At 33.7% G+C, this 26,725-nt stretch overlaps 2 protein-coding genes across 4 annotated transcripts in view; one reads left to right on the top strand and one right to left on the bottom strand.

The window, feature by feature from the left end:
* Positions 1-26,725, bottom strand: part of LOC125061741 (Fanconi anemia group J protein homolog) — a 52,210-nt gene that overhangs the window by 7,793 nt on the left and 17,692 nt on the right. The window contains exons 3-7 of one of the 3 annotated variants that reach the window (XM_047667325.1): positions 14,171-14,314; positions 3,219-3,302; positions 2,021-2,153; positions 668-917; positions 173-397 (exon numbers count right to left, since the gene is read on the bottom strand). In XM_047667325.1, coding sequence (XP_047523281.1) covers positions 173-397; positions 668-917; positions 2,021-2,153; positions 3,219-3,302; positions 14,171-14,314 — 836 coding nt within the window. The remainder of the gene's footprint in view (positions 1-172; positions 398-667; positions 918-2,020; positions 2,154-3,218; positions 3,303-14,170; positions 14,315-26,725) is intronic. The other 2 variants (XM_047667332.1, XM_047667341.1) reach the window with 2 other exon arrangements.
* Positions 4,437-6,536, top strand: LOC125061758 (fatty acid-binding protein, adipocyte-like). Its single transcript, XM_047667351.1, has 4 exons — positions 4,437-4,603; positions 5,316-5,485; positions 5,919-6,029; positions 6,356-6,536. The coding sequence occupies exons 1-4, from the start codon at positions 4,531-4,533 to the stop codon at positions 6,413-6,415; spliced, it is 414 nt and encodes a 137-aa protein (XP_047523307.1). The 5' UTR covers positions 4,437-4,530; the 3' UTR covers positions 6,416-6,536.

The raw sequence follows: 26,725 nt of genomic DNA, 5'->3' as shown, positions 1-26,725 counted from the left end.
GTGTTAATAATGTTTAAAGAACTTTATTTCTCATTACAAAAAAAATGTATTTTATTTAAATGAGAAAATACGAACGAGATACACGTCGCCATCAGCCGTCCCAATTTTAGTCTACTAGGCTCAATATGTATCTATAATGCCCTTTTGAATTGGTACTAATAATAATACTCACACTGCTTCTTATACTAGGTTCTATTAGATAATTGTATGGACAGAAGATTATATTCGCCGCTGTAGCCATTTCCCTCGCAGCATAGTAGGGACAGGCCTGTTTCTCCTTTCCAGCATTAACTAGGTCTTCTAAATCAAAAACAGCTGGAAGAGTCCTATGATTTAGAAGTTTCCTATTGTTGTGGTAGAGGCAATTGCTAGAGTCTTTTTTATTACTCTCAAATGTCTGAAAATATCAAGGTTTAATTTAATATTTTAGGATAAATAAATTATATAGTAAATTTTCGTCTTTTTTTACCGTTTCTACGCAAAACTGACTAATCTACTTTAAAGGTAAAAAAACTTTTTTCATATAAAAAAAACTGTTATGGAAATCAATAAAATTTAAAGCAAATCATTCCCTTTATTTATGATACCTAAGCGCTAGGAAAGCCTTGGCAAAAATTACTATATATATTTAAAACTAAATAACTTTTACAGTAAAATCATATCTCACCTTTACACATCCCCGACACATGTCATTCTTCGACGACCATTGGTGCCTATCAAACTCCCGTATACAGCTGTATTCTCTACTAGATAGAACGGTCATCGCCGCCTCACCACTGTACACAGTTCTCGCGAATTCCTTCACCACTTGCTCTATCTGCTTATGGGTCCTCGCACCGTAGTAAATGGTCGGCACTCTGCAAGCAACGATCATCGAAGTGCGTACGCGCAGATTGTCAACTAGAGCGTACAGCTTTCTGTAAGCCATCACCAAATTCATGCATACACATATAAAGTACACACATATATATAATTAGTTATAAACTACATACACTAATTACGGTTAAGTAAAAATGTCAAAGTTTTAAACTTAAAAATATAATACTTCTTCAACTGTAGAAATTAAGAAGAATTGTAGATATTACGTGTTAAACTATTAAGTATCGTAAATAAACCAATATCAAGATCATGGCCCAAACAATGAGTGAGCATTCAAGGATTTCTTTCACTTTCACTTTAACGTTGACATTATTACAGGTACATATGGCGTAATGTATCAATGTTGTATACTAACTACATAAAGTTGTCAACTAAGCAAATTTTTGTTTACCTACTACTCAAATGAACAAAAAGCGCCAATGTACAGCCAAAATTACGTAACTAATTGTTAAAGTCCGTCATGCAAAAACAAGTAACTTTTCGTTCTAAAACTAACAAAACATGCAAAGTTTAGAAACAAAACATAAACCTTCATGCATTTTATACAATATTCAAAATGCAAATCACTGCCTGGGGACTTCAAACTGAATATGCTAAATGCAGTCACAGGATGATCCTTATTAATAAAAACTAACAATTAATAAACAAATACTTATATACAGAAATTATACTAAAAATAAATTCATAATTAATAACCATTACAAACTTTGACATCAATTAATACACCTTAAAAAGTAACTTCATAATAATACAATTATCAAATTTATTTTGTGACTTTCATAACAAAACGAATAAAAAGTTGATCGTTCAATTAAAAAAATACATTTATCATTATTATAGACGCCATTTTAAAGTATCAATACGCAATGCCAAATGTCAAAAACGGTTAATCACGACGACGAATATTTATTATATACAGTTAGAGAAAAAAATTATATAACATGTAATTCTAAGAAGAACGCAACAATCCATATTGGCCATATTTTTACTTATAAACGATGCTTAACCCACAATGTTTATATCGTGAAATACGTATGTACAATTAAAATGGATCCATCCTGTACAGTGTGTTAAATAAGCTTAGGGGAACAAAATATTGTCTTAGTTTTAAAAACATGCATAATAGGTGTCTAATGCCTACCTCACATCTTCTGGTGTGCTCGGCTCCTTCACTTGTAGTTTCTTTTCCGGCGTTGAAGGTAAATGCGGTGACATATCGTTGCTGCTGCTACCAAGACGAGGTTTCTTGTGAACTGTCACCAAACCGTTATCACCTGAAATGTTAGAAATGGAAACTTAAGACAGCCTTACAATGTTGACGAACCCAAAATTATTTTATGATGTTATTGCTATTTTATTCTATTTTAAATTGAGTTTATGACTTAAATACAGCATTTCCTGGTAACGGTCTGACAACGGTACTAACAAAAAATACTTTAATAATTAATTTCATTTAAAATACAGAATCAACTCCTCATAACAGAAAATATATTTTAAGGATTTAATACAAAGCTATCCCAATTGATCGTTGCTTTAAACATTGCAACGTTAAATGTTTTCTTAATTACTCATAGTAAAAGCCATAATTTGAAAATAATACGCAACAAAAGTTGCCAGTTAGTTTTTAACGTTCATGTATGATACATCAGGATGTTATTGTTTAAAATTATTTGTCCTTTACTTATAACACAGTTTATACATACGGGCGAAGCAGTATTCAACAGCTAGTAATATTTTAAGATGCATAGATTGCATCAGCAATTCATTAATGCACTACGAACCGAACGAGTGCAATTCAAAATGGCGCCGTGCGATGACAATGACGCCATTACGCGGATTAGGTCGTCGCAGGCGCTCACCCTAATGAAAGTATTGCACCACCCTAGCTGCTATTGAAATGCATCCACCGTGACATTTCAAGCATTTTTTTAAGTATTTATTTTCTTCATCTAGGCCTAACTAAGCTAAGTGCGCTCTTGAGCTGCGCTATATATGTATGTTTAAACGACACATGAGTACGGCTTTATGATTCACTTCAGCGTATAATTTTACAGAATACGCATGGTTTTTAAATGCACATTTTATACTTCGAATAAGGTGAATTTATAACGTATCTCAATATGATATTATCTACTAATGATTTCTAAAGACTCTAATAAATGCTTTCGCAAACATTTTTTTGCTTCAACGGCTAAACGTGTCTATAAATAGTTTTACGTGCAATGTTGTCTTGAAAACCACCTTCTTCGGGTTTAGTCTATTAAAAAAGTAATATGATTCTCGGCGTGGCGGTTAAAATGGTTATGACGTAAAAAAATAATTAAATTATTTAAATTCACCTTCTGAGCTGTCATTTAAAGGTTCCTGTCTTTTACTACTCGAACTGGCTTCAGAATTATGAGTGCTATATATAGTTTTGTTGTCTGAAACAAAATAACAAATATATAAGAAAAAACAATGTTTTAAAATTCCAAAATCACACACATGTGTGACAATAATAATATCACGTCATTTTAGCTGTACATATAAGACAATTCTTATTGGAAAAGATTTGCTGTACTATATATAGGGAAATATATTTTATTCGTGCGACGATAACCATACATTTATTTTCTAAAAATCCCTAGTTTATCTACCACAAAGACATGCAAGCGTTTATAGTTATAATTAGAAGGGCTATGCTTGCGTATTAAAGATGACAAGCTTCCATATTTGTAGTTCATCCGTTAGATCTGGAATTACAAAAAAAAAAACTCATGATGTTTTTTTCGTAAACGCTATCAAGTGCAATAATTTTAAATTATTAACTTCTATGTTAGGATTATAAATCAGTTACGGCCAACAGATTTCTACACAGAGGGATATAGGAAATAGCATAGTACGAAAAATATATATTTTAATATTCACTTTGAAAATCTTTTGTCAGTTTATTAAGAAAAGATAAGGATAAAATTGATAAGATGAATTGGCCACAGTTTCTCAATCCTATTATGTTAATTAATATATTTATTATTTTGTTGTATTATACTAGTCTAATAGTAGGGGGTTGAAAGTTCAAAAATTAAAATTAATTTCACCGATTGTTACAAGTACGGGCTGTTCTCTAAGGAAGTCATAGTTTGCGCTCTCGACTGTGAATTTAAGCGTAAAAAACAGCCGATATATGTTTTTATTTCAGTCATAATGAGTTCATAATAATTTTATAGAATGAAGAAACACTGGAAAATAATTCCATAGTCTAATTATTTACATAATCGAAAACGTTAAAAAAAGGTCATATTCCTTTGTCAAAGGCCAACAACCCACTTACGTATCCATGAGCACTTAGGTACCCATGGGCTGTTGCAACTGCCTTTTATGGCAGTTCCGTTATCATAATGTGCCCACCTCTATCATATAAAAAAAATTGTATGTCCCAAGAGTACATTTTTTTTTATTTGTTACTGTGAACAAAATGTCCTATTTGGTTTCGCTGAGTATTGTACTTTTTATTCAAACAAGTCACTCGCCGATTACTTTAAAATAAATATTTACGTAAAATAGTTTAGGAATCATTGCCCTTTAACGATATCTTATCAACAAAGATAAATTTTGAGTCAACCTTTAATAGTTGTTATAAAGAAAACAAAGAGACGGTTAACGTATTATAGAATGGATGAGTTTTTGGAGCAAGAGTATGTGTTAGTGGATAGTGAAAATTTTGAGGATTACCTTATTTTTTTGGGTATGTTTATATACTTCAGTTTTTTATTTATTTATCTATTGATAAAAATATCTATTGATATTAATCTAATCTATACTTAAAAAGCCGAAGAGTTGAAGTCTATCTCAGGACCTACTGGTTTAAATTGAATTTTTTTTTTGTGTTAGAAATTAAAATATTATACAGCTAAAGGAGTGTTGGCCTAGTGACTTAAGCGTTCCCTATCCCAAAGGTCGTCCTCAAATCACGGCCCTGCACTAATGGAATTTTCATTTGTGCGCGATTAGCACTTGCTCCTACGGTGAAGGCTCTTGATTATATTGAATTGATTACTAAAGCCTTTATAAAGTAGCTACATATGACAAAGTAGTGTTGGTAGAGGCTTAAGCGTGCGTCTCTCCAACCAATGGATTGGTTTTCTATGCGCGTATAATACTATTACGGTACGTACTACGATAAATGCAAACATTGTGAGGAAACCGGCATGTCTCAAACTAAAAAATCGATGACATGTGGCTGAAAATAAAAATGTTTGAGGAAACGGGTGCAATCTCAGGCCATGACCCATTTAGGGTTGTAGCACTCGATTATTATTCACATACTGATACACCAAATATATTCTTAATATTTCTGTAGCTTAGAAAAACGCTGTTCAACCCTTTGAAATCAATGAAACACAGGAATTAAACCAACGGAGGATTTGCAGGACTTAGTTATTCCTTTAAAATTACAGGTATAAGTTACATAGCGCGCAAGGCGGCGTTATCTCTGCGGCCGCGTCAGCTGTTAACAAAAGACAATGAGGGTAGATACACGTTAAGCTTCAAATCAAAGTTAGTCAACTCAACCGTGACGTTCGTTCCAGGGCAGGAGTTTGATGAAGTTAAACCTGATGGAGTCAAGGTATATCTTGTTTGTAATTATAATTTTATATCGCCTTTGTAGCTGTTGCTTAGTTTATTTTACGCAAAGTTCCAGGTTCGATCCTGGGTTCCGGCGATATTATAACTTTTTCTATTAGTCTTTAAATTATTTTAGTATTCTTACAAAGATTAGATTGAGTGGACCTTCTGATAACTTTTCTTTTTAATTTTAAGGAATTCTATTCTATCTTTGACACTAGTATTGTCTGTCATTAGTGTGTATGGATTGATAAATAAATCAAATAAGAAATTTAAATAAATTAATTGATATTGATCCGTAATTAAGACATTTTCGTAAAATGGAACTATCACAAGTCTATGACATAGGGTAAGATTACTTGCATTGAGTATTTATACGTACTATGTCCCTTTAATTGAATTTATTTAACCACGATAACATGTACCTTTGATAGGTGAGAGCATCAATAGAATTCGAAGGGAATAAATTAATTCACACACAAACGGAAGCTAACGGCAGAACTGCTCATCACATCCGGCAGTTTTTTGCTGATAAAATGATTATGGTATGTTTTTCAAGTTTTATAAGGATTTTACCTGACTATTGGTTGATTGATATAAGTAATATATAAGTAATTTATCGTGGAGACTGTTATTTGTCATTGTTCGGGAAGTCACAAATAGGGCACATATATTAATGCGTAATTTTTAAATAAAATTTAATACAAAAATGTATCGGCTTTGTTTCACAATATCCTGCAAACTAAATTGTTTCGCCGGTAATCGAACCGAAGTATATGTGCGTCATAGTGCAAATGCATGACTATTTATATAAATAATACCTATTATTAAAGTTCAGTAACAAAGTAAAGATCTTTTTTGTTATTTACAGACAACCACGGCGAATGGTTTCGATAAAACAGCAGTCCGATACTTTGAGTTGGTTAAATGATCTGAAAATATTTCTCAATTTTAACGTCTAATAAGAACGTGTCAATCTAAATTTAAGTATAGAAATTATAAATGTGTATAATTTATGTATTACGTAATAATTAAATAAATTTTCGTCTTAACATTGTTTTCTTTAATAAACCATGATATCTACAAACTCTGATGGAGTACATTCAAATTAAGGCTGTGCACCAATGGTTTGTTTTCACTCACTCACACAGATACACTCACACATACACACCCATACAACTCTATTTCTGTAGGGATCTAGTTGACTGTTTAGTTTTTTTTCTTTTTTTAGAAACTTTAAATTTTGTTGCCTACTCATATATGTACTTTTTGTTATGACTGAGTATGAATGGAAGTCTGGTTATCCATATCACAGGTTCTTACCTAGCTTGGAAACCATTCTCCCAATACCTTCTTAATAATTGTAATCGTACTATTTATTTCAAATGTTATATGGGAGAAAATAAAGAATTATTAGTATTATTTTCTATGTGCGCATTTAACACTTGCCTCTACGGTGAAGGCAAACTGGTGATATGCCTTAAAAACCAAAAAAACTGATCACTTGTCTATTAAAGATAAAAATGATCAAAGAGAAACGAACGCAATCTGCAGCTAAGACCTGAGTGAGAATATAGGGTTGCAGCCCCACTAGCTTATTTATTTTTATATGGTACTGCAGCACTTTTGACTAGGCCTAGGACTTTAACTAGGACTTGTTGTACCTACAGTAGGCTAACTTCTACATAATTACAATATAGCAAGTCTAGAATAAAACCCTATGTTGATTAATTAATACTCCAAAATCTAGTAAGCCGATCAGAGTTCCACACGACCAAGTGACATCAAAGCCGTTGAAATTTAATTACAACTCAAATTCCTACTATTAACCGCTATCAAGTGAACGTTAGAATAATCAAATTCCCGAAGTAATCCCCATATCGACTTTCACTCAAAATCTCTAACAACCGAGAACATTCTCTCCGGGCCACTTTCCAAAACACGATTCCCTATTCCATTAGACCCTCTCGAAGTTATCTCGCGTTATTTACATCGCCTGACCGTACCGTCTTATATAGTGGGGTGCGATGCCGACCCTTATGTGTGGGGTGGTACATAAGTGAGCAATAGGCCGTGTGTCCTCGTTTATAAGGGTGGTTTTGTGAAGGGTGGAGAGGTGGGGTGAGGCGGGGTGGTGTCGCGGTGTCGTTACCATGGCAACGCGGCGCCCGGACGCCGGATCGCGACGCCCGCAGTGTCGGCCGCCGCACCGCCCGCCCCCGCTTTCCGCCCGCCGCCAAGTGACACGCGCAGCGAAAAGCACAAACGCCCTACCTTTGCGAACACTATCATTTAAATTTTTTGCGGATTTACACAAATTCCTTGCCTTGAAAAGTACTTTGGAAAACCTGAATGAATGAAAGTATAATTGTTGATACTTGGAATGCATATGCAAGCAAAAACAGCTAGAAACGTGCCATAATAAATCAGAGATCAGTAATGGAAATAAAAACTTTTAAGTAGGTAACTGTAGCACAAGGAAAACCGACCATCTTGGTTAACAGTCTAAATACGTACTTTATTAAGCCACTAGACCAACACTGCTCAGAACGTTGAAATACCTAGTAGAGAGAAAACTGAAGAAAATAACGAAAAAACGTTTTTCGTAACTACGATGATAAATTGATATAGTATTGTGATCGAAACATAGTTCTAACGTTATCTTATTCATACACATCTCATGGTCGCCCTAGCCACCCACCCTAAGTCAGGTCGAGGCAGCCTGGGGGGTGGGCTAGCACCTTTTGTTTAGGCCCCCTCCCTTTCATTTACTCACAGCGCTCTCAATGTTGTTTGCAAAAGGTTTAGGTGCCTAAATGTGAAGGGAAATGTCACGTTTTCACTTTTTAAGCGCCCTTTGTTGAAAAATATTGCACTCCACAGATATATCTCGACAACTCTTATTGGAACTTAAGTGCTATTCAGCATATGTTTAGGTTTCGAAGCTTAAATCGAATAATTTCGTAACAAAAGTATGGAATTCGACTAGTATGAATGAACTATGAATATGAAACAAAGTACTATTTACATTTTTATCTACATAAAGAGGTAAAACAGACATTTTAGTTGACTTAAATACCATAAACTTTAAAAATATAAATAATTAAGATGCAAAGTAACACGATATTGTGTATAATAATCGTAGGAAATGACGTTTGCTTGTTGAGGGGTTTAATTAAATGCCAAAACGTGTTCGACATTCAATGAAGCTTTTTAATATTGGTTATTTTGAAAGCTTACAAATATAAAAAAATAGAGGCAACATTTTTGTACGAAGTAATCATCTAATTTTATATTTACGATTGTAATTATATAAGATATATTTGTATTTTGTGTCGATACCATAAAATTGGCTATGTATTAACTAACGTCAACATAAAACATGGAAAAATCTATTTCTTTTAAGCAACCGTAGTATGTTTTACACAATTACCTACGCGTTTATTAGGTAACGCTTCTTAGTGAGCAAAAATAGAAATTATTTTCTTTCTCCGAATACGCGTTGGATGAAAAGCGGAAGGAATTGTATTTATTTATTTTATAATACTACAGCTATGTAAAATTATATACAACGAAAAAATAGTATAAGTCAAAGATGGAATACATAATATATATAAAAATGTTCAAACATTTACCTACGAAATTAGAGAGGAAAATATCTAAGTTTTAGTAAGCCATATTTTAAGCTGTGTGTTTCATTTAAGTACCTTTATAAAACCTGTCCAGAGTAGACAGAGTCATTTGGAAAAAGCTGGAGGAGGCCTTTACCCGTGAAGGGGTTCCCATCGACGGTACTGAAGGAAGCTAGAATATAGAATAACAAGCAAAAGAAAAAAAATGTATAAAAATGTAAAATAATCTAAGCTTTGTATAATAATTTGTTCTTTTGACATGATTGGAAATAAAACTGGCTTTATTATTATTATTATTATAAAACCTGTCCAGTGTGCATGTGCAAATATCCCTTAAACAAAATCTTTAATTAAATTTTAATAATAACAATAATTTTGCTTGTTGCTTTTATATATGTATTCTTAAACAGATAAATATCGCTTCAAAAGCTCCCTTCGGTTAGTTAAAATCGTCTTAAGAATCAGAGAAGTAAAAAGCTTAAACTCAGGTCTACTAGAAAATGGCAAATTTTAAACGACAATATGTATAATTATTCCACGTAAAAATGAGTACAACCCAATACGTAATTGCCTCCAAACATTTAGCAATCTCACAACAACTTTCGAACTCGCCTTGAAACAACTTTGCAACTACAAAAAACTTCTCAAATTACTTTTCGCTCGAAATAACCGGGTATCGATGTGCGATGACCATTGTATGAGATTTTTCTATGGGTACAACAATTATTATACGATAAATCATAATAATGTAGTATAGAGAAACTTAATAATAAATTTGTGAAATAGCCAATGCAAAGTTAGAGGAGCCATAGGTATGGAATTTGAATAAACTACAATTTAATTTAAGTTTAATAATATTGAATGTTTGGTCATGAGAATCGTGTATAATTTATAATAATTTGTGTTCTTGTGTAAAAGATTGTGAAATATATATTTCTAATACCAGTTCTATTTGAAATAACAGATCTGATTTTTACGTATTTCGTTTACATATTTGTTTGAAATGCGCTACCGGCGCAAGGCGAGCCGAAATTCTAGTTAATAAAAAAACCTAAACGCAGTTACAAAACAAATAAGAGTGACTTTTGCTGTCTATTTTAAGTCGGGTCCCGTTTTGACAATTTAATATTTCGACAGGAAAATACGGAAATTTTTCATGCAAAAAATATTTACCTTATAGCGTTTGTAGGTGAAATCGATGTGGCATGTAGCAAGTAATAATAATACATTGGCTAGTTTAGATACCTACATCGCTTTTAGAACGAAGGTTGAAGGACAGGGTGGAAATCGCAAGCAGAACAATGGTTCATCAAGAGAAGAAGACTTAACTTAGAAATTATGTGACTGAAATATTACAAAAATATATAGATTTTAATGAAATTATCTTACATAAATCAGGCAAATAATAGAGGCCTGTATGGGTAATTTCGTATGTGCTTGAAAGTAGTATTCATAGTAATATTAATTAAATTAGATTTAACACAAAAAACTGTGGCGCTACAACCTCTAAAGTCTGGGACTCAGATTTCCGTACCTTTTTCGTTATCATTTGTTTTTGTAATGGGTGATCAGCCTTCTGTACCTGACACATGCCGTCAACATTTCGGATTTAAGACCTGCCGGTTTCCTCATGATGTTTTCCTATACTGTACAAGCGAGTGTTGAATGCGCACATAGAGAGGAAGTCTATTGGTTCACGGCCGCGGTGCGAACCTACGACCTTAGGTAGGTATGTGAGTCTCACGCTGAATAACAACAAGATTTAAGACTATGCTAATAATCCTACAATATATCTAATAGCTATTGTTTAATCTCTAATTAGTGAACCATGTTTTGTAGAAATTGGTCTATCGAAAGAATAACTAAAATCTCTCTAACTCGATCGCACCTAAATATAACTTTTATTATAAAAAAAATTTGTTGTCCGAATTTATCCGTCAATTTTACCAAATACCACATAATGAATAATACAACAAATACAATTAATTACAAGTAGGTTTAAAAATGTATTCCATTTATGTTTAAAACCTACCCCAAACCTATTGCCATACAAATGCAAACATGTTTGTATATTTCTTTGTACCAAAACTAAATCAATCAAAATTAACATAAATAAATAAAGAAATGTTTCAAATTCTGTGTCCTTTGTAATGTTACGAAATATCTATACAAGCGGTTAAAAATGCGAGTGTAATTTTACGTATTTCGTATTAAATTGGTGATTGTGATGGGTATAAATCACTATACGTAGATAGATAGGATTAAGATTACCAAGGTTCCAGTCTCGAAGCTAACCCTAGGAATTTTTTATTTTCGGTAGTGACGCAATGGCTCAAGACGCAGCTTTCGTTGTGTGCGTGTCATCGAGCGACCAATCATCACCTCTCGCGTGAAATGTGGGCGGAGCCTAACACCCCAGGCGACAAGCGATCGATTTGAGACGGTCATTTTTCACCTTTTTGTATTACTCTATAACTACTAAATCGTGCGAGCACTTTATTTACAAATAAACAGCGTTTCAGTAACGAGTAACGAGCATCATATAAAAATATCAAGAGAAATTAAAGAGAATCGTAGCTTCGACCTCCCCAGACCAACCGGGGTCTCACCTTGCGGGTGGCGGGGCTTGACCGCAAGCCACGAGTCTACCCAATACTAGGGAACGCCACATCAGGGCCAAGTCGAGAATACTCCTCGGCCCCTCACCACCGGATTTGACACCTCTGGACACGACCCCAGGTCCTCACAAAAACAAGTGAAGACCTCTGCTATGTCTCTTCACGCACTGCAGCACTCATTAAGGGCTAAATGACCGCCCCCGTATCGCCCTGTATTAGCAGAACGCAAGCCAGCACACCACTCGAAGGATGCATACGCCCTGAACGGGTCTAAACAACGCCCTAGCAAGGGAGTTTAAGAAAAAACAGAAGAGAAGCGGCAAAAAAAATATTTATTACTTTCATATATTTCTGGACGAACTATAGTTAGTAATAGACACGCTCGTAACTTCTTTTGACTCTTCAATTATCTAGTAGCACACATAAAGTGCTATACACTATAATGCATAGTCCTAACCAATTAAAAAACATATTTTTCAGTATAAAACTTTACCCCTCTATCATTTTTACGTAGACTTGGCGACATAAAAGAAAGTGAACAATTTTATACCTTTCTTGTTTTTGCTCAGCCTGTCCTTACAATATGGCTCGGGTACGATGCCAAATCAGTACAAGTAATTATTTCGTATTAAGTTATTAATTTCAACATTGCTACTAAGGTAAGAAATTTATTAATGAATACACGGTATTTTTGGTCACTTAACCACTTTTTTGTCAACTGCATAATGTGCGCAACAGCTCTTTTACTTCTACAGGTAGCAATAAAATAAATCCATAAGTATAGAAAGTGGTATACAATAATTAAAAAAACATTTAAAAAGAGATTCAAGGTTGTCTCATCTCATCTAAATCACATATTGTCTTTATTTATTTTAAAACTTAATAGACAAAGGTATGTTAACGGATCTTGGGACAAGATTTAAGTTTGTTGTTTGTGTTTGTTGGTTGTTACTAAGAAAATTGTTAGTTAGTATAGGTCTTCTAACAAAGTGAAAAGGAATTTTTGACAAAAATTTATTAATTTCAAATTAAAATAACTCTTCGAAATGGCTGTAATACCCAACCGGTTTACTCAAACCGACATAAAGGAAAAATTCCAATAAAAGAGATTCAGTTGAAAAAGCACAGATTACCTACTTCAAATAATTATACCTATGTCTAGCAATAGATGTTACGGGAATTCACTTGTACAATCTGTTTAAATATACTTTATGTAGTTTTGCACTTCTTGCGCTTACCTTATTTTTTTTAAATGTTGCTACAAGGGATTGTGCGATAAGGCCTTCCGTTGGCCTCCTAATTATTTAATATATTTAGTACTGGTTGTTGCTATGAAGTGTCAAATAAATGCCAATTTTTAGATTAAATTCTTAAATAGATACCTACAGATACACAAATATATTTCATTCGTGTCAATTAATAGCAAGATTAAAGATTTACTACAAACACCCTTCGCACAACATTATCGGTAGTTCTATGAATACAAAACCAGCAATCATAATATCTACTCGAAATCTAATTCCGATTTCAAAGCAGCAGATGCGCTCACGCATCAACAAAAGCATGCAGTACATCTAATTTAACGCGGTAAAAGCCGTTGCACAAAGCCCGATGCTCGTTTGTTCGCGCCCTGATAGACAGCTACGGTAATTTGAATATGGAAAGGCATCGATGCATGCGCCGGCGCAGACGTTGGGCAATTTTTGCCTTTCCTTTTGATTGGCTAAATAAAAAATCCACAGACACGGCTTAGTAACCAAAATATTAATTGGTATTGGTTTAAATGTTGTTAATAAAATTCAGTAATATAATATAACAGGCTATGTCGAACTATTTTCATCTTGCAGAAGAGGGCTATACAAAAATGTAGGGAATCTCTTAGAGATAAATTCAAGGAAATTAATATACTTACCTTTCCCTCTCAATATATTTATGAAAATATTATGTATGTATACAAAAATAGTGATAAGTTCATTAGAATAGAACATACGTACAATGTTAATACTCTCTCTGTCTTCTTTGCCGATGAGTATATATTATAACTAGGGTTTTAAAATTATGACAGTTATATACCACAGCTCTTGTCACCTAATACTTTACGGTACCATAAAACTTAAGAAATACCTATACTACAAACTATAATTTCAGAATAAAACTAAACTCTTAAAACACAGTTACAATATAGGAATCTTTGAAACACAGATAAAAACGCGAAAAAAATCATACTATACTTCTTAGAATTTATTTAATTTAGTATAACTTTTGTTACTCAATTGCGAACTGTGAATACCTGAATACGTACGTATTGCTAATTTCATACTCGTATTGTACAAGAATAAAATTAGTATACAATAGTTACCTTTAACTACAAAATTTAGTAGTCTAGCTCATTATAAGTTAAATAATAACTAACACAAAACAACTGTAAGTACTCACTAGAGGCCGATGTGGTGAAGAAATTTTCAGCGTTATCGAGATTATTTTTCTTTGGGCTGGCGATGAATTCCGAAGCACCATGCAGCTTGGAAAGCTCAGGATGGTCCGCATAATAGTTCTGTGCTTGTTTCTCGCTTAGTTGAACTGTAAAAAAACAATACCTGTGAGTGAAAAATTTTCTACTACAGTTACTGTTTAAACAAGAATAGGTGGATATGTTACTGTAAAAGCTCGAACTGCAGTAAATCCTAAGATATTCCAGTAAAACCTAAGATCTACCAATTCCTAATGGTAAATGTGCCAAAAGGTTTGCGATTCGAACTCTTACCAACATTCCGTTGGTAAATCTTAGGATTTACATTAATGGCACGGTAAATATTGAAAAACAAAAAAATGCACCTGCAGATCATCAGGATTACTTTGTAATTTTAAATGCCACAATAGCAATCCATGTTCTAACAAGTGAAATTTTTTTTTAGGTACCTTATGTAGGTGAGATATTCAGAGATATACGTTATGTGTTTTTTCAAAATAATTTAAGTAAGTTGGTATTAGTTTGTACTTATTACTATCATATGATACCTTTATAAATTATAATACTATGTTTGTCTACTAGTTCATTAAAGTAAATAATTAACAATTACTCATTGTTTTATTCCTAAAACCAACATCTACCAGCTGACAGTGGTAAAACCTGGCATATACTGAATTCGGATGGTAAAAGCTCGAAAAAATCGTCGTATTTTCAGAAATACTTATATTTACCAACTCATGTCGGTAAATCCTAAGACTTACACTTAAATCTTAAGATTAACCGTAGTTCGAGCTTTTACAGTAACAGATATATATCATTTAAAAAAAAAGAAATATAAATTTAAATTTTACTACCCGCCTTCATGTAAAGTTAAATTAGATGTATTTATTTTCTTATCATTTCAATATAAAATATAATTTCAGCGATAAATCTTATAATTATGTATTAGTAGGGTAGACTGGGTACGGTTGTGACAATTTTGATTTGAGTCCCAATAATTTTGTTAATTTACTATTTACCTGCAAGAAAAGTAATTTAAATCTTAATTTGTACTTTTGTCTACGTAAAAATACCAAAATGTTATACCTTAATACGCTGTATTAATTATAGCATCTAATTTAAAAAAAAAGAGAAAGTGTCACAACCGACCACAGCCCAAGGACGGTTGTGACAGTGGTTGGGGTCAGTAGTGACAAATATAAACATACGCAGAAATGGTTTATAATTACTTTTATTGTTAGAAATATGTAACATAACACAACTTTTTTTTACTAAAATGTAACTAATAGATTTCCTATTAAAAAAATAAACATTTATGAATATATGAACAAACTGACATCTAGTCAGACTTATCATCACAGTTGTGACAAATGTAATAGTGATTATCACCAGCGCACTCTACGTGGGCCCAGAGTCCACATGTGCCTTGGCACTTGATCCATTTTTCGCCAACCCTACTTTCAGAATATGCGCTAACACAAACCAGACAGAAATATTCTTCTTCATCGGATGACGATTCTGAAGTCTTTCTTCTGTTGGCACTGACTTTTTCTTTGCCTTTTCCTTTTCCTATCTTATTTTGCTTTACTTCACCTAAGTTTCTCTTTACCTGCTTAGCCTTCAAACGTTTTTCTTTTTCTTCGTGTTTTTTCCTAAATGCCTCTTACGACATGCGGTTAATGTTATGCATTTCCGCAGCTCTGCGTAAAGACGTCCCGCGCTTCACTTCTTCATAAGCATGCTTATATTTACTTATGTCAGACCGCGCTCTTTCAGTCTTCCGCAAGCGTGTCCTGGGCATCTAAAATGAAAAAATACAAAAAAAACAATATGTCACAACCGTACCCACAACAATTGTCACAACCGTACCCAAAGCATACTTTCGAAAACAAATAATCGCCACGACTGGGCCAAGTAACCTACGTAAAAACTAATCACTCTTAATTAACTACTAATATTCAACTTATAACAAAAAAATATAAGATATAATCTATCTGTACACAAATAACAGTAAATATTAAAAGATAGTCATCAACAAAACTTACTTTTGACTATTAAAAAGCAATACAGATCCCTGCTTACGTTAGCGTCGCGCGCTAGCTGACACAATGTGGGGAACACGTTTAAACATGCATGCCGCTTCTCCCTTCCCTTGGACCCTTACCCGCATTCCGTATAGTTTTGCTGTTATAAGGACTGTCACAACCGTACCCTGGCACAACCGTACCCAGTCTACCCTACGCTTCTTAATTGTACGCAGGCATTCTTTTTCGTGTTAGGTATAGTTTATGAATTTAGAAGTATTTTTAATCGAATTTCGTAAGTAAGCAAGTATGAGACTAGAAAGTTTTACTGGCTGGCATCATTACAGTATATGCGTATAGCAATAACACAGTTTCAAAAGTAAACGTGAATGAAAGCAAAAATGTTATAGTCTTTAAAACAGCCGACGATCACCATCCAGCCCACCTCTTTCTTGTACACAAAGAACTGCAAAATCCGAGCAATTTGTACTCTCCGCCGTCTATACTTACATATTTATCGATTTATTGCAAACACGAGTTCGTGTTTTAAAAAGTCAAGTGCTCAACGCTCACACGGTTGTGGGTCTTCCGTCTTCGAGACGAGAGCTCAAACTCCGATAATCCAAAATCGGTATAAGATTTTTCGGTTCGACGGCTGAGTGTAAAAATGCCGTCTTATAGGCACGCCGCCCCTCCCAGGCGACATTTTTACGAGAGGGAGGGAGGGCGGCCACCCGTGGACTCTCGTCATTTCGTTGTCATCCAGGGACTCCTTTTTGCGCGATCGCGGCGCGAGCGTCGGCGTCACAATACTGTTCAGTATTTTTATTCGAGAAGAAAATACGAAAAAAACGGCATAAAAATCATGAACAATGCCGCCCTTGGGCGAGATTACCGCCATCAGAAAATGAATGCTTTGTTAGATCCAGCGGGATGTTTTTCAGTTGTTACATTAGACTTGTCATTTCCATTTAGAGGGCCCGGCTTAACAAGTTACCGAATGCGGATGTTGCTTTATTTACGTTTCAATTACGGAAAGTGCCTCGCTGATATAGCGCTCCACAAAAGTCTCTTTAATTAATGTTAAATCGACTCAATTCCACGGTATTATTTGGATTCGAGTCATACATTTACATCAATTAGGTAATTGAGATTTACAACTAATTATGACTAAATTTTGATTTGACTACTTGAAACCGTTTCAAATAGATCAAATCTATAGACTATAAATTTTTCTTATTTAATTTCTAGTCAATGATCAGTATTTGAAGATAGGAATAATTAACCAGACATAAAATTGTTATGCCTTTCTTTTTCAGTGATTTTATTCATGATATTGGATTTGTTTAAAAGTTAATTTACAAAGTCTAAAATAATTATGCTGTCAGATATTACTTAAATGGCATTTAGAATACAAAAACTGAACTCATTATATAATTACTTTTTATAATTTCTTCTATAATAGCTTCCTTTTGTATAGTAATTGTATTAAAATAAATTACTGTATGCTTCTATTGAATATTTGGTTTTTGAAAATACAGGTAATAAATACTAGGTACTTTAGCCGATCTCTGCAATTGCGTCTGCATAGAATAAAATTATTAATTTCCCATGGTATTCTTCAACGAAAATTACATTAATAATTACACAAAGAATTATTATAAACTATTTGAAGCATAGCATAATAAGTAATATATAGTCAATCTAGTATTTTTTAAATTTAAAGGTTAAGAAGTCCTGTGGTAGTGATATTAATAATTTGTAGTCTGTTTTTACATATAATATATAGTAGTTTGTACTAGGTGTAGGAATCTTTGTTATTACGGTCAAATACCTTCTTCCTCTTAAATCTATAGTTGACCGTTAACTTCTAATTATAAGATATTTCAAAAACATATAACATAAGGAAAAAAAACACGTACACAGCGCTGACAATTTGTTGGTGTGTTTACAAGGAAATGCTTCCCATACTTCATGTTTAAACTCCTAGTTGGGCAATTTTTTACCGTAAGGGCCTCGAAGATTAGAAGCATTGGAGTTCAGCTAATGATCAGAATTATCAGCTGACGTAAAACTGGCCTTTCCAATAATAAATGAATTGCGGCAGTTCAAAGGTAGAATAAACGGTGCGAGGTGGATGTAATGCGATACTCATACAAATCGGCGACGTAAAGCTTTGCGGCTTGGTACCAATCATATCAGTTCAGACAGGACAAAGACTAAGGTGTGCTCAAAGGGTTCGGTGTCTTTTAAATGCTTGATGAGCTTTTGTGATTCCTAAGACAGTAAAAAATATAACGCTAGGTCTTGAACATTGCTAGCATGGGGGCCAAAGAAGTTTATTATTTTTGATAGAAATAAACCTTATCTTTTCATAGTTACAGCATTATTATGTTAAATAAATATGTAATTGAAATCGGTAACGCAACAATTAATCTTATCATCTTGTTTGCTTCTGTTTGTAATTCAAAGCGGCTGGACCGATTCAAAAACAAAAAAAATAATCTACGTATATATATTAAGTAGCAGTAGGTATATGAACTGACATAAAGCATACCTTTTGTCAGTTCACTCAACGGACAATTAAGAAACCACGTTAATCTATGGAGTTCGTTAAGTATGGCAATTGTGTGCCCTAAATTAATTATTAAGTTTAAAATTAAAATTGCACGTCTAAATTGAATGGTTTAGTGAATTCAATTCGAGAATGGTTTAGATCCACTCTGAAATTCTTGTAGGTATTTAGGACGTGTGTACAGGACAACCTGTGTCACTAATAGACAAAATATTAAAACGATGTCTGGAAGCGATCTCATTAAAGATAATAACGTTTAAAGAAGGGCAAAATTATACAAACAAACCTAAAGTATGCACAGAAAATAAACCTATGTCGAACTATGGCAGTCTACAAAACTTAGAACACCTTGAAAGTTTTTAAACAAAACATGCCAAGTTTCTCTAAGTTTAAGTAATAACCGTCTGTTCAAAACACTTTGGAATGGTGTTCGCTATAATCGCATTCGATTATGAAAACAGGTCTACGAGAATTAACACAACCGTTTAATGAAATAATATAGCAGGATATTTTAAATAATCTTTTAAGTATACTTACCTATTTACTGGCAAAGAGATGAAACTTTGTTTTAAAAACTGTAGGTCCAAACCGGGTTTGTTTAGTCAGGTCTTTATATATGCTTAGTATTATATTAAAGACCTGGAATTAAATGCAGCATATTACTTCCTCTCACCTAGTTCTGGGATTGACTGAGTATCTTGCGTTTATTCTATACATATGTTCAAGTATGTTTAAGGGAGAACTCATTAATGCTTTTATACGTTTCTACTAAGAACTTGGGTAAGCAGAAATCTTAGTGACTAACCACGGGTATGTGTATAAATCTACAAAATCTCGACTCTCGTCATCATCGAAGATCTCTCATTTTTTTATAATATATAAGTTAGGGCGTTTAAAGATCGCAACTTAAATGCCGTGACAATTGATACACCTTGCATGCTCACTATTATAAAATAGCATATTGGAGCCATCGTCACGTGCTGCATTTTCATAATTTCGTAATATCCCGCCAACCGCGATGTCACCCACCAACCCCATCAGATAAGAGAAAGGGTTGTGTCACCGAGCTTGCTTTCCGATAACGTTTATTAGACACGAAATTAGATTCGTATTAAAAAATATCGCGTGTTGTCTGATATATTGTGATAGTAAATCTTTTTGTAGAGGAAATAAAAATGGAAATGCGTTTGATAAGAATTTGAGTGTGTTTTTATCGAAGCTTACTTTTGATCCGTACTGAGCTTAATCAAATTACCTTAAAACAATTCGTAAAATCAAATAATTACTATTAGAATAGTCACATTGATTGATTTTTTACACTGAAGTATTTTAAAACCAATCAATCTTACGGTCCTTCAAGAAAAGAGCGTGCCAATTCTTGAAAAGGCCAGCAACGCACGCCTTCTGGCAATGTGAGTGCCCATGGGCGGCGGGATTACTTAACATCTGTTGTTTTCCAGTTCATTTGCCCTCTAGCAGAATAAAATCTAGATTAGGGATACAGAACCCTTCTAGGGCTAATTAATATTTATAATAATGATTATTTTCATTAAAAGTATCTAGCGTTTAACTATGAGCCCTGTGTGTCAAATTGAACATTAAAGTTTAGTTATTCAGAGGCGCTCGAAGTCAAACTTAGGTATTGTTTGCCAAGTTTATGCCAAGTGTTGGAAACAGGTGACTTAAGCGAGATTAGGCTAAGAATATGGCGGTACCAAACGGACAATAAGTAATGTTTAAAATTACTCATAAACTTGTATTTATATGACAAACAAGTTGCCATTACGAGCAGCAAGTATTTACACTTATACTACAAACATTATATTGGTCCTAGTGAGAAGATCGAAAAAGACCAAACCATACGAATTAGTGTTAGCACACGTTGGTCTTAATTGCTAAACAGTGGTATGTGAAAAAAGAAAAAAAAATGTACACAAGAAGAGTCTCTCTCTTATTGTTAGTAGACACTTTCTTATGTAAAAAAATCCTACAAAAAAGCTACAAAAAGTACGATAAAAATACCTTTGAACTTGAAATTACTTTCTTCTTATTTCTAAACTCTCAAATTGATGCCTCTTGCAGTTTCAGATGATATTTATACTCGTATGTTTAAGTATTTTTTTTTGCAATGAATTTATTACGTTTCATCTGGTTTCCCAGATTTGTAAAAAAGTTGTTTATAGTCTATTCTCACTCTCGTAGGTACGTCAGCGTACCAAAAGAATAGAAGCCACACTTAGGGAATTTTGACAAGAACAAAGTTTTTGAATAATAAAAACCTCGTGATCATTTTTTTTCTAGGCAAGTAGGTGATCAGCCTTCTGTGCATGACATCCGCCGTCGACTTTTCGGGTCTAAGGCAAGCCGGTTTCCTCACGGTGTCCTTCACCGTACGAGCGAGTATTATATGCATATAAAAACGGAAAAGTCATTGGTGCACAGCCGAGTTTGAATCTACGCCCTCAATGATAAGAGGCGCATGCTGTAGCCTAGACCAACACTGCTTCTGAATACCTTACAATAACGACTCCAAATCTTACAGTACTGATTGGCATAATATGTATCCTCCAAACAACCCAACACATTTCGTATTCCTGTCTACTATATTTTTATTTAACGCCTATTGCACAACGAGTTATAGTAAATTGATAACCGTTAATTTTGAAACAATCATAGGTTCCATTCATGGAACAAAACGTTCCAAATACAAAGGTAAGGAAACAGCCAGTTTCAGTACAAAGAGAATATTACCACAATGGCTGTCGAGCTCGTACCGGATAAAAAACGGATGTGTCAATAATTAACCGTGTGATCCGGCAGCCGACGCCGGCGGCCATCGATTGAGTTAAAAAAAATAACGTATTGTACTGAATTCGGACTAGGGAGATTTAGCGTAGGAGCTTATAAATGAAACATAATTTAGTGGTCTAAGGGTCTGTTTCACAATGTACGGATAAGTTCTACATAAGTTCCAAATTAGCTATTTATTAATTATTGGTAGGATAAACACTATTGTTGCGTTTCACGACTGTCAGATAGCGCTATTCGTCACATAAAGTCCCATCATAAGCTATGAGTTCGATGAATGTCAAATAGCACAATTTATCTTCCAAATAATTTATGTGTTGCATAGCTATTTGGTACTTTATCCATACATTGTGAAACAGACCCTAAGTAAAATAATAATGTTCTTATATGTTTAAAAATTCAATCTTACTTTCATTAAGGCTGCATACTAAATACAAATCAATATCTAACATAATAGCTAGTAGAAGATTAGGACAATTACGAAAGTGAATACTTAACTTTACCGTGTTTTTATTAAAATATCAGGCGTTAGTAAAAATAATTTAAATTTCAAATTCATCGTCATTCGAAGTAAAAAATTTAACTCCCACACTACGCTTGCCGTGTTTTCATAGGGCGATGTTGGGGTGAAAAATATTACACCCCCAGGCGTTGTATGTGTGAATGTGCGCCTGAATCGCATGTGCAAACGATTCCGCCGAGAGCATTGTGATTTGAATTGCTTATTTGTATTAGGGTTTATGTATATCATTATATTGTGTTCTCAAATAGTAAATAGACTGTTTATATGTCACTATTGAAATTAAATTTGAAGTCGGCTATAAATACACATAGCAGTTGTGCTCATCTCTTATTTACTAATGTAACATTTGTATCAAATGCTTGATACAAATTTAGTCGTAGGTACAGAATAAATCTTTCTTTCAATATTGATTAAGATTCTACCTATTTAGCCAGTGATACTATATAGTTCTTACAGTCTTAGTTTGATTACATTCTTCAAATATTTTTACCAATAGTAGGCAATGTTAACTTATCTAGTAATATTCCTATGTAATAGTAGGTCTCTACTAACTATCTTTATACCTAACTTGGCTAGGGTTACTAGGCGGGGTAACATAACGTATTGTTTATATGGAATCCTAATTTATAGTGCCATATAAATTTTGTTGTCTAGTTTCCAGTACGATCACATTTTTTTTATATAAAAAAATAAAAAAAAACTGACCAATTTGACCTGTTCTAATTCAGTTTGAACTTGGTGGTGGTACATCTCTCCAATCCATAAAGAATTAATTATAGTCAGACAATAAGAAATCGGGCCGGCCGCACAATTTAAGTCCCCCGAGGATCAGGAAATTCATCTGGCTAATCCACCTTCGTGAATAGTAAAAATGAATTCATCTACCCGAGAGGGTGGAGCAAAGCGCCAAAATTTAATAAAGCCGGGCCCTCGATTAATTACGCACAAGGGCCAGTAATGATACCCCTAAACTGGGGTAGTTTGTCGCTCATCTATAATTCATTTGAATCTGTATGTTTACTTCGGATTATGCCATAGTTAATAATTTATGGTACGAATTAATTCGTTTACGCCTAGCTTGGCATTTGTTTATGAAAGTCAGTCATTCAAGAATCTACGTAAGTACACAGTCAATTTATGGAAATCGAGTTGTATCAGTCATCAAGTAACCAATTTTTAATAATTTGTTTTTTTATAGGTAGGATTTTCTGTACTTGCAGTTTAGGATTAAGCATAACATAGATAGGACAGTAACATTTAGTTTATTGAGGCTGTCTTTCTAACGTTGGCTTGTGATACTTTGGAAATACTAAAACGTTGTGTTATTTGAGGTTTATGAGTAATTTTTCGCAATTTTTTACTAAGGGGCCTCACGTACAACAGAACGCAGAGACTCGCAGAACGAAAACAGCAAGATCGTTCTAAAATTTGATTTCATCTTCTTAAAGGACCCTAAGTAATTTAATATTACTAAACTTGTAATATTTTTTTTAATTTTATTAAAAAATATATTGTTTTTAATCTTTTGTAAAATTTATGTTCACTGTAATTGTTGTTTATTGTAGAAGAAATAAATTGTAACTTATACTGTAGAAAATGTATTATATATGATGTGGTGTATTTTAATAAATAAATAGATACTACACGATAGTTTGTATATATAGGTTTATTCAAGAACAAGCGCTTGTAATTTTCGACATATTTTAGGTACATGTCACCACATTTTGCAGTGAAATCTGACGCATTTAATATTCTGGCGCGTTATGATTATACCTTGAAAAACAGCAGGTTCCACAAAACGCAAAAAGTAAAACCCGCTAATTTGTGGAACGACCGAGATCAAGTAATAGAAGAGGTATTCCGAAATTCGGTCTCGGCGCCCGATGATGAAACTCGGCTGTATTTATTCGAACAACTCCGAGAAAACCTCCGTCTAGATACTTTGTTCTTCATTGTTACCGTGTAGGTATTATGAAGAGATTTGATTTTTGTGTTTTATATACTCAACAACAAATTAATAACTTAACTAAAGTTGTCTTTTATTGACATAACCTTTACACATTTAAAGAAAACACTTTTTAACCGGATTGAAGTTATGTGTTTAATTTACAATTATTTTACATAATTTAACCGACGTTTCGCGTGCTTTACAGCGTGCGTGGTCACGGTGACTGAAGACAAAAGGTGTTGAATGTCAAAAAGAATCACAGCTGTAGAAAAAGTTGTATTATCTGTATTTGTTTCCCCGGGGTTGGTATCGACAAAAATATGGAGGGTTTTGGCAGAAATAGAGGACACCGTGAGCCATTTCTGCCAAAAAAATTAAAATAATTGTAAATTAAAAACATAACTTCAATCCGGTTAAAAAGTGTTTTCTTTAACTAAAGTTACATTGTGTTCTATATTAACGTTAGGTATCGTTTGTCCAAATAAAGTCCAAAATACCTATTCATGCAAGTCAAGTGACTAAAATACAATATAATTGAAGTAGACATATATACTAATGAACACTGATATAATAGAGGACGTAGGATACGAAAGGGAATGCTTAGATGGTTAAGCCATAAAAAAGAGACGAATGATCGCCCACGATAAACAGAGAATCCGTAGATGGTGAGTTCAGGTCGGGTTTTCCTTGTCGTACATACCTGGACCAAATCCAGAACGTACTAGAGAAGGGACAATTCAAATGTCAAATAAGCGACGGACATGCATGGTGAATGTCATGAAAGAGGATGAAGCGATGACGTATGTCTGGAACGTAATAAAAAAAAAATGTTTATTATGGAATATAAGATGCAGGTATCACTTATTACGTCATTAAATTTGAATCGGTAGACATCCCTACTCATCGACAAAGAAGACAGAGAGTCTAGGCCCAGAAAAATTGTCGGCGTAAAAAACTCTATTAAAAAAACGAAACATCATACAAAATTCATTAGAAGTAGTCTATTTAGCACTAGTCCCAGGCCTTTTTATCAACTAGATAATCGTTAACTGTAAGTAAGTGGAGATCCGTGGTCTACGCCTACCCATTCAGGATAAATGCGTGGGTGTATGAATAGATTTATTTGTTGAAATTATATTCAAAATCATCTGAGATGATATAAACTTGCTTTCTCATTAATTATTTATGCCTATTTATATACAATATCAAAAAGTATACAAAAGCTCTTATTAAAACACTTGAGACACACTTATCTAAACTAAACCCACATAGTGGAGCGCCGAGTACTTCATTTTCTCGTTTCTCTCCACGCATTATTCTTACTGGGGAGGTTTTACGAGAAATTCACATTTATACAGGCTGTGTATATTTTTTTCTGGAATTTATTTAAATGAATAGAAGATAAATAAAAACATGTACACGTTATTCTTTTTCCCATGAATATTTGGAAGGAAATATTCAAGTGTATCATAATATTTATCTACAGTTAATGAAGGTAAATTATTCAGAAACAATAATTGAAGTTAACTATGCAAAATTATATTAATAAAAATAAACAAAAGCCATTTAGATACAACAGTGCTCTACACTTATTAGTTTAGATCAATATTTGCCTTTTATTCATTGCCTTGTATTGGGAGTTGGGAATTGGGAAAAAAAATATTTTCATAATTAAAAGAGAAATCATGCTGTATAACTACACCTTAGATATCTCTTTATTGCGTGGTAGACAACATAAACCATTTACTAATGAGTTGCCAGCCCACGGGCGTTATATAAAAAGCAATTTTAATGTTATTTTACTCAGACAAAATCGAAAAGGCAATTGTTTCTTTCATAAATGTAAAACGAATATATTTGTCACGTTCCATTAATATGCACAATTTTAGCGTACTTTGGATACTAGAGGAAACTTCGTATTAACTACAAAGTTGCAGAGGAATCAGTTTGGCATCTGTTCATAAAAAGGTAAATATTCCACATAGGTGACTGAACATAATAGGGTACTTTCCTGTAATTATCAGCATTTCTAAAAGCATATGCATATTCCATGTACTGCGGTGCGTCCCCTATTTACAGAGAATTCTTCAAGTGGCATTTGAAGCGGTATTCTGGTGCGGGTAACGACATCTTTTGTTAGCTCGGTGCACGCTCGTAATCCGCGCTCGGTTCGGCTCAAGTGCCTCGAGTGTTTCACATTCGCCCGCTCTCCATTCGTCGCGAGGAAACAGCGTCACACTTGAATAAGGTATGCATGTTTGGGACTGAAGCGGGGCCTTCCTGATCCATCCATGTTTATTTTAAAGACGACGATAAATTGCTCCCTTGTTCTTAGAGTATCCTTCTATATGACCTTTGCGAACGATGTTACATGGACGGGTAGATGTTTTAAAATAACTTTTCATGTTTAGATTGATTTCTATTGATAATTATAGAGCCTATAGTAGATACAGCGAATCTATACTTTTATACAGCAGATTAGTTGGTTTAATAAATTTCTTTAAACGTGTAAATATCAGGACTTCTCACGTTGGATAGTTCATTTATCGAGAAAGGTTTTAGGCCATATTTCAGTACGCTACGGCCGAACTAAAACAGCCTAGCTTTTAGTAATAATTTGTAGAAATTGTTGCATTATGAGAC

Source organism: Pieris napi, chromosome 2 (assembly GCF_905475465.1).
Source record: "Pieris napi chromosome 2, ilPieNapi1.2, whole genome shotgun sequence".
Classification (NCBI taxonomy): Eukaryota; Metazoa; Arthropoda; class Insecta; order Lepidoptera; family Pieridae; genus Pieris; species Pieris napi.
This window is presented reverse-complemented; position numbering and strand designations above follow the sequence as displayed.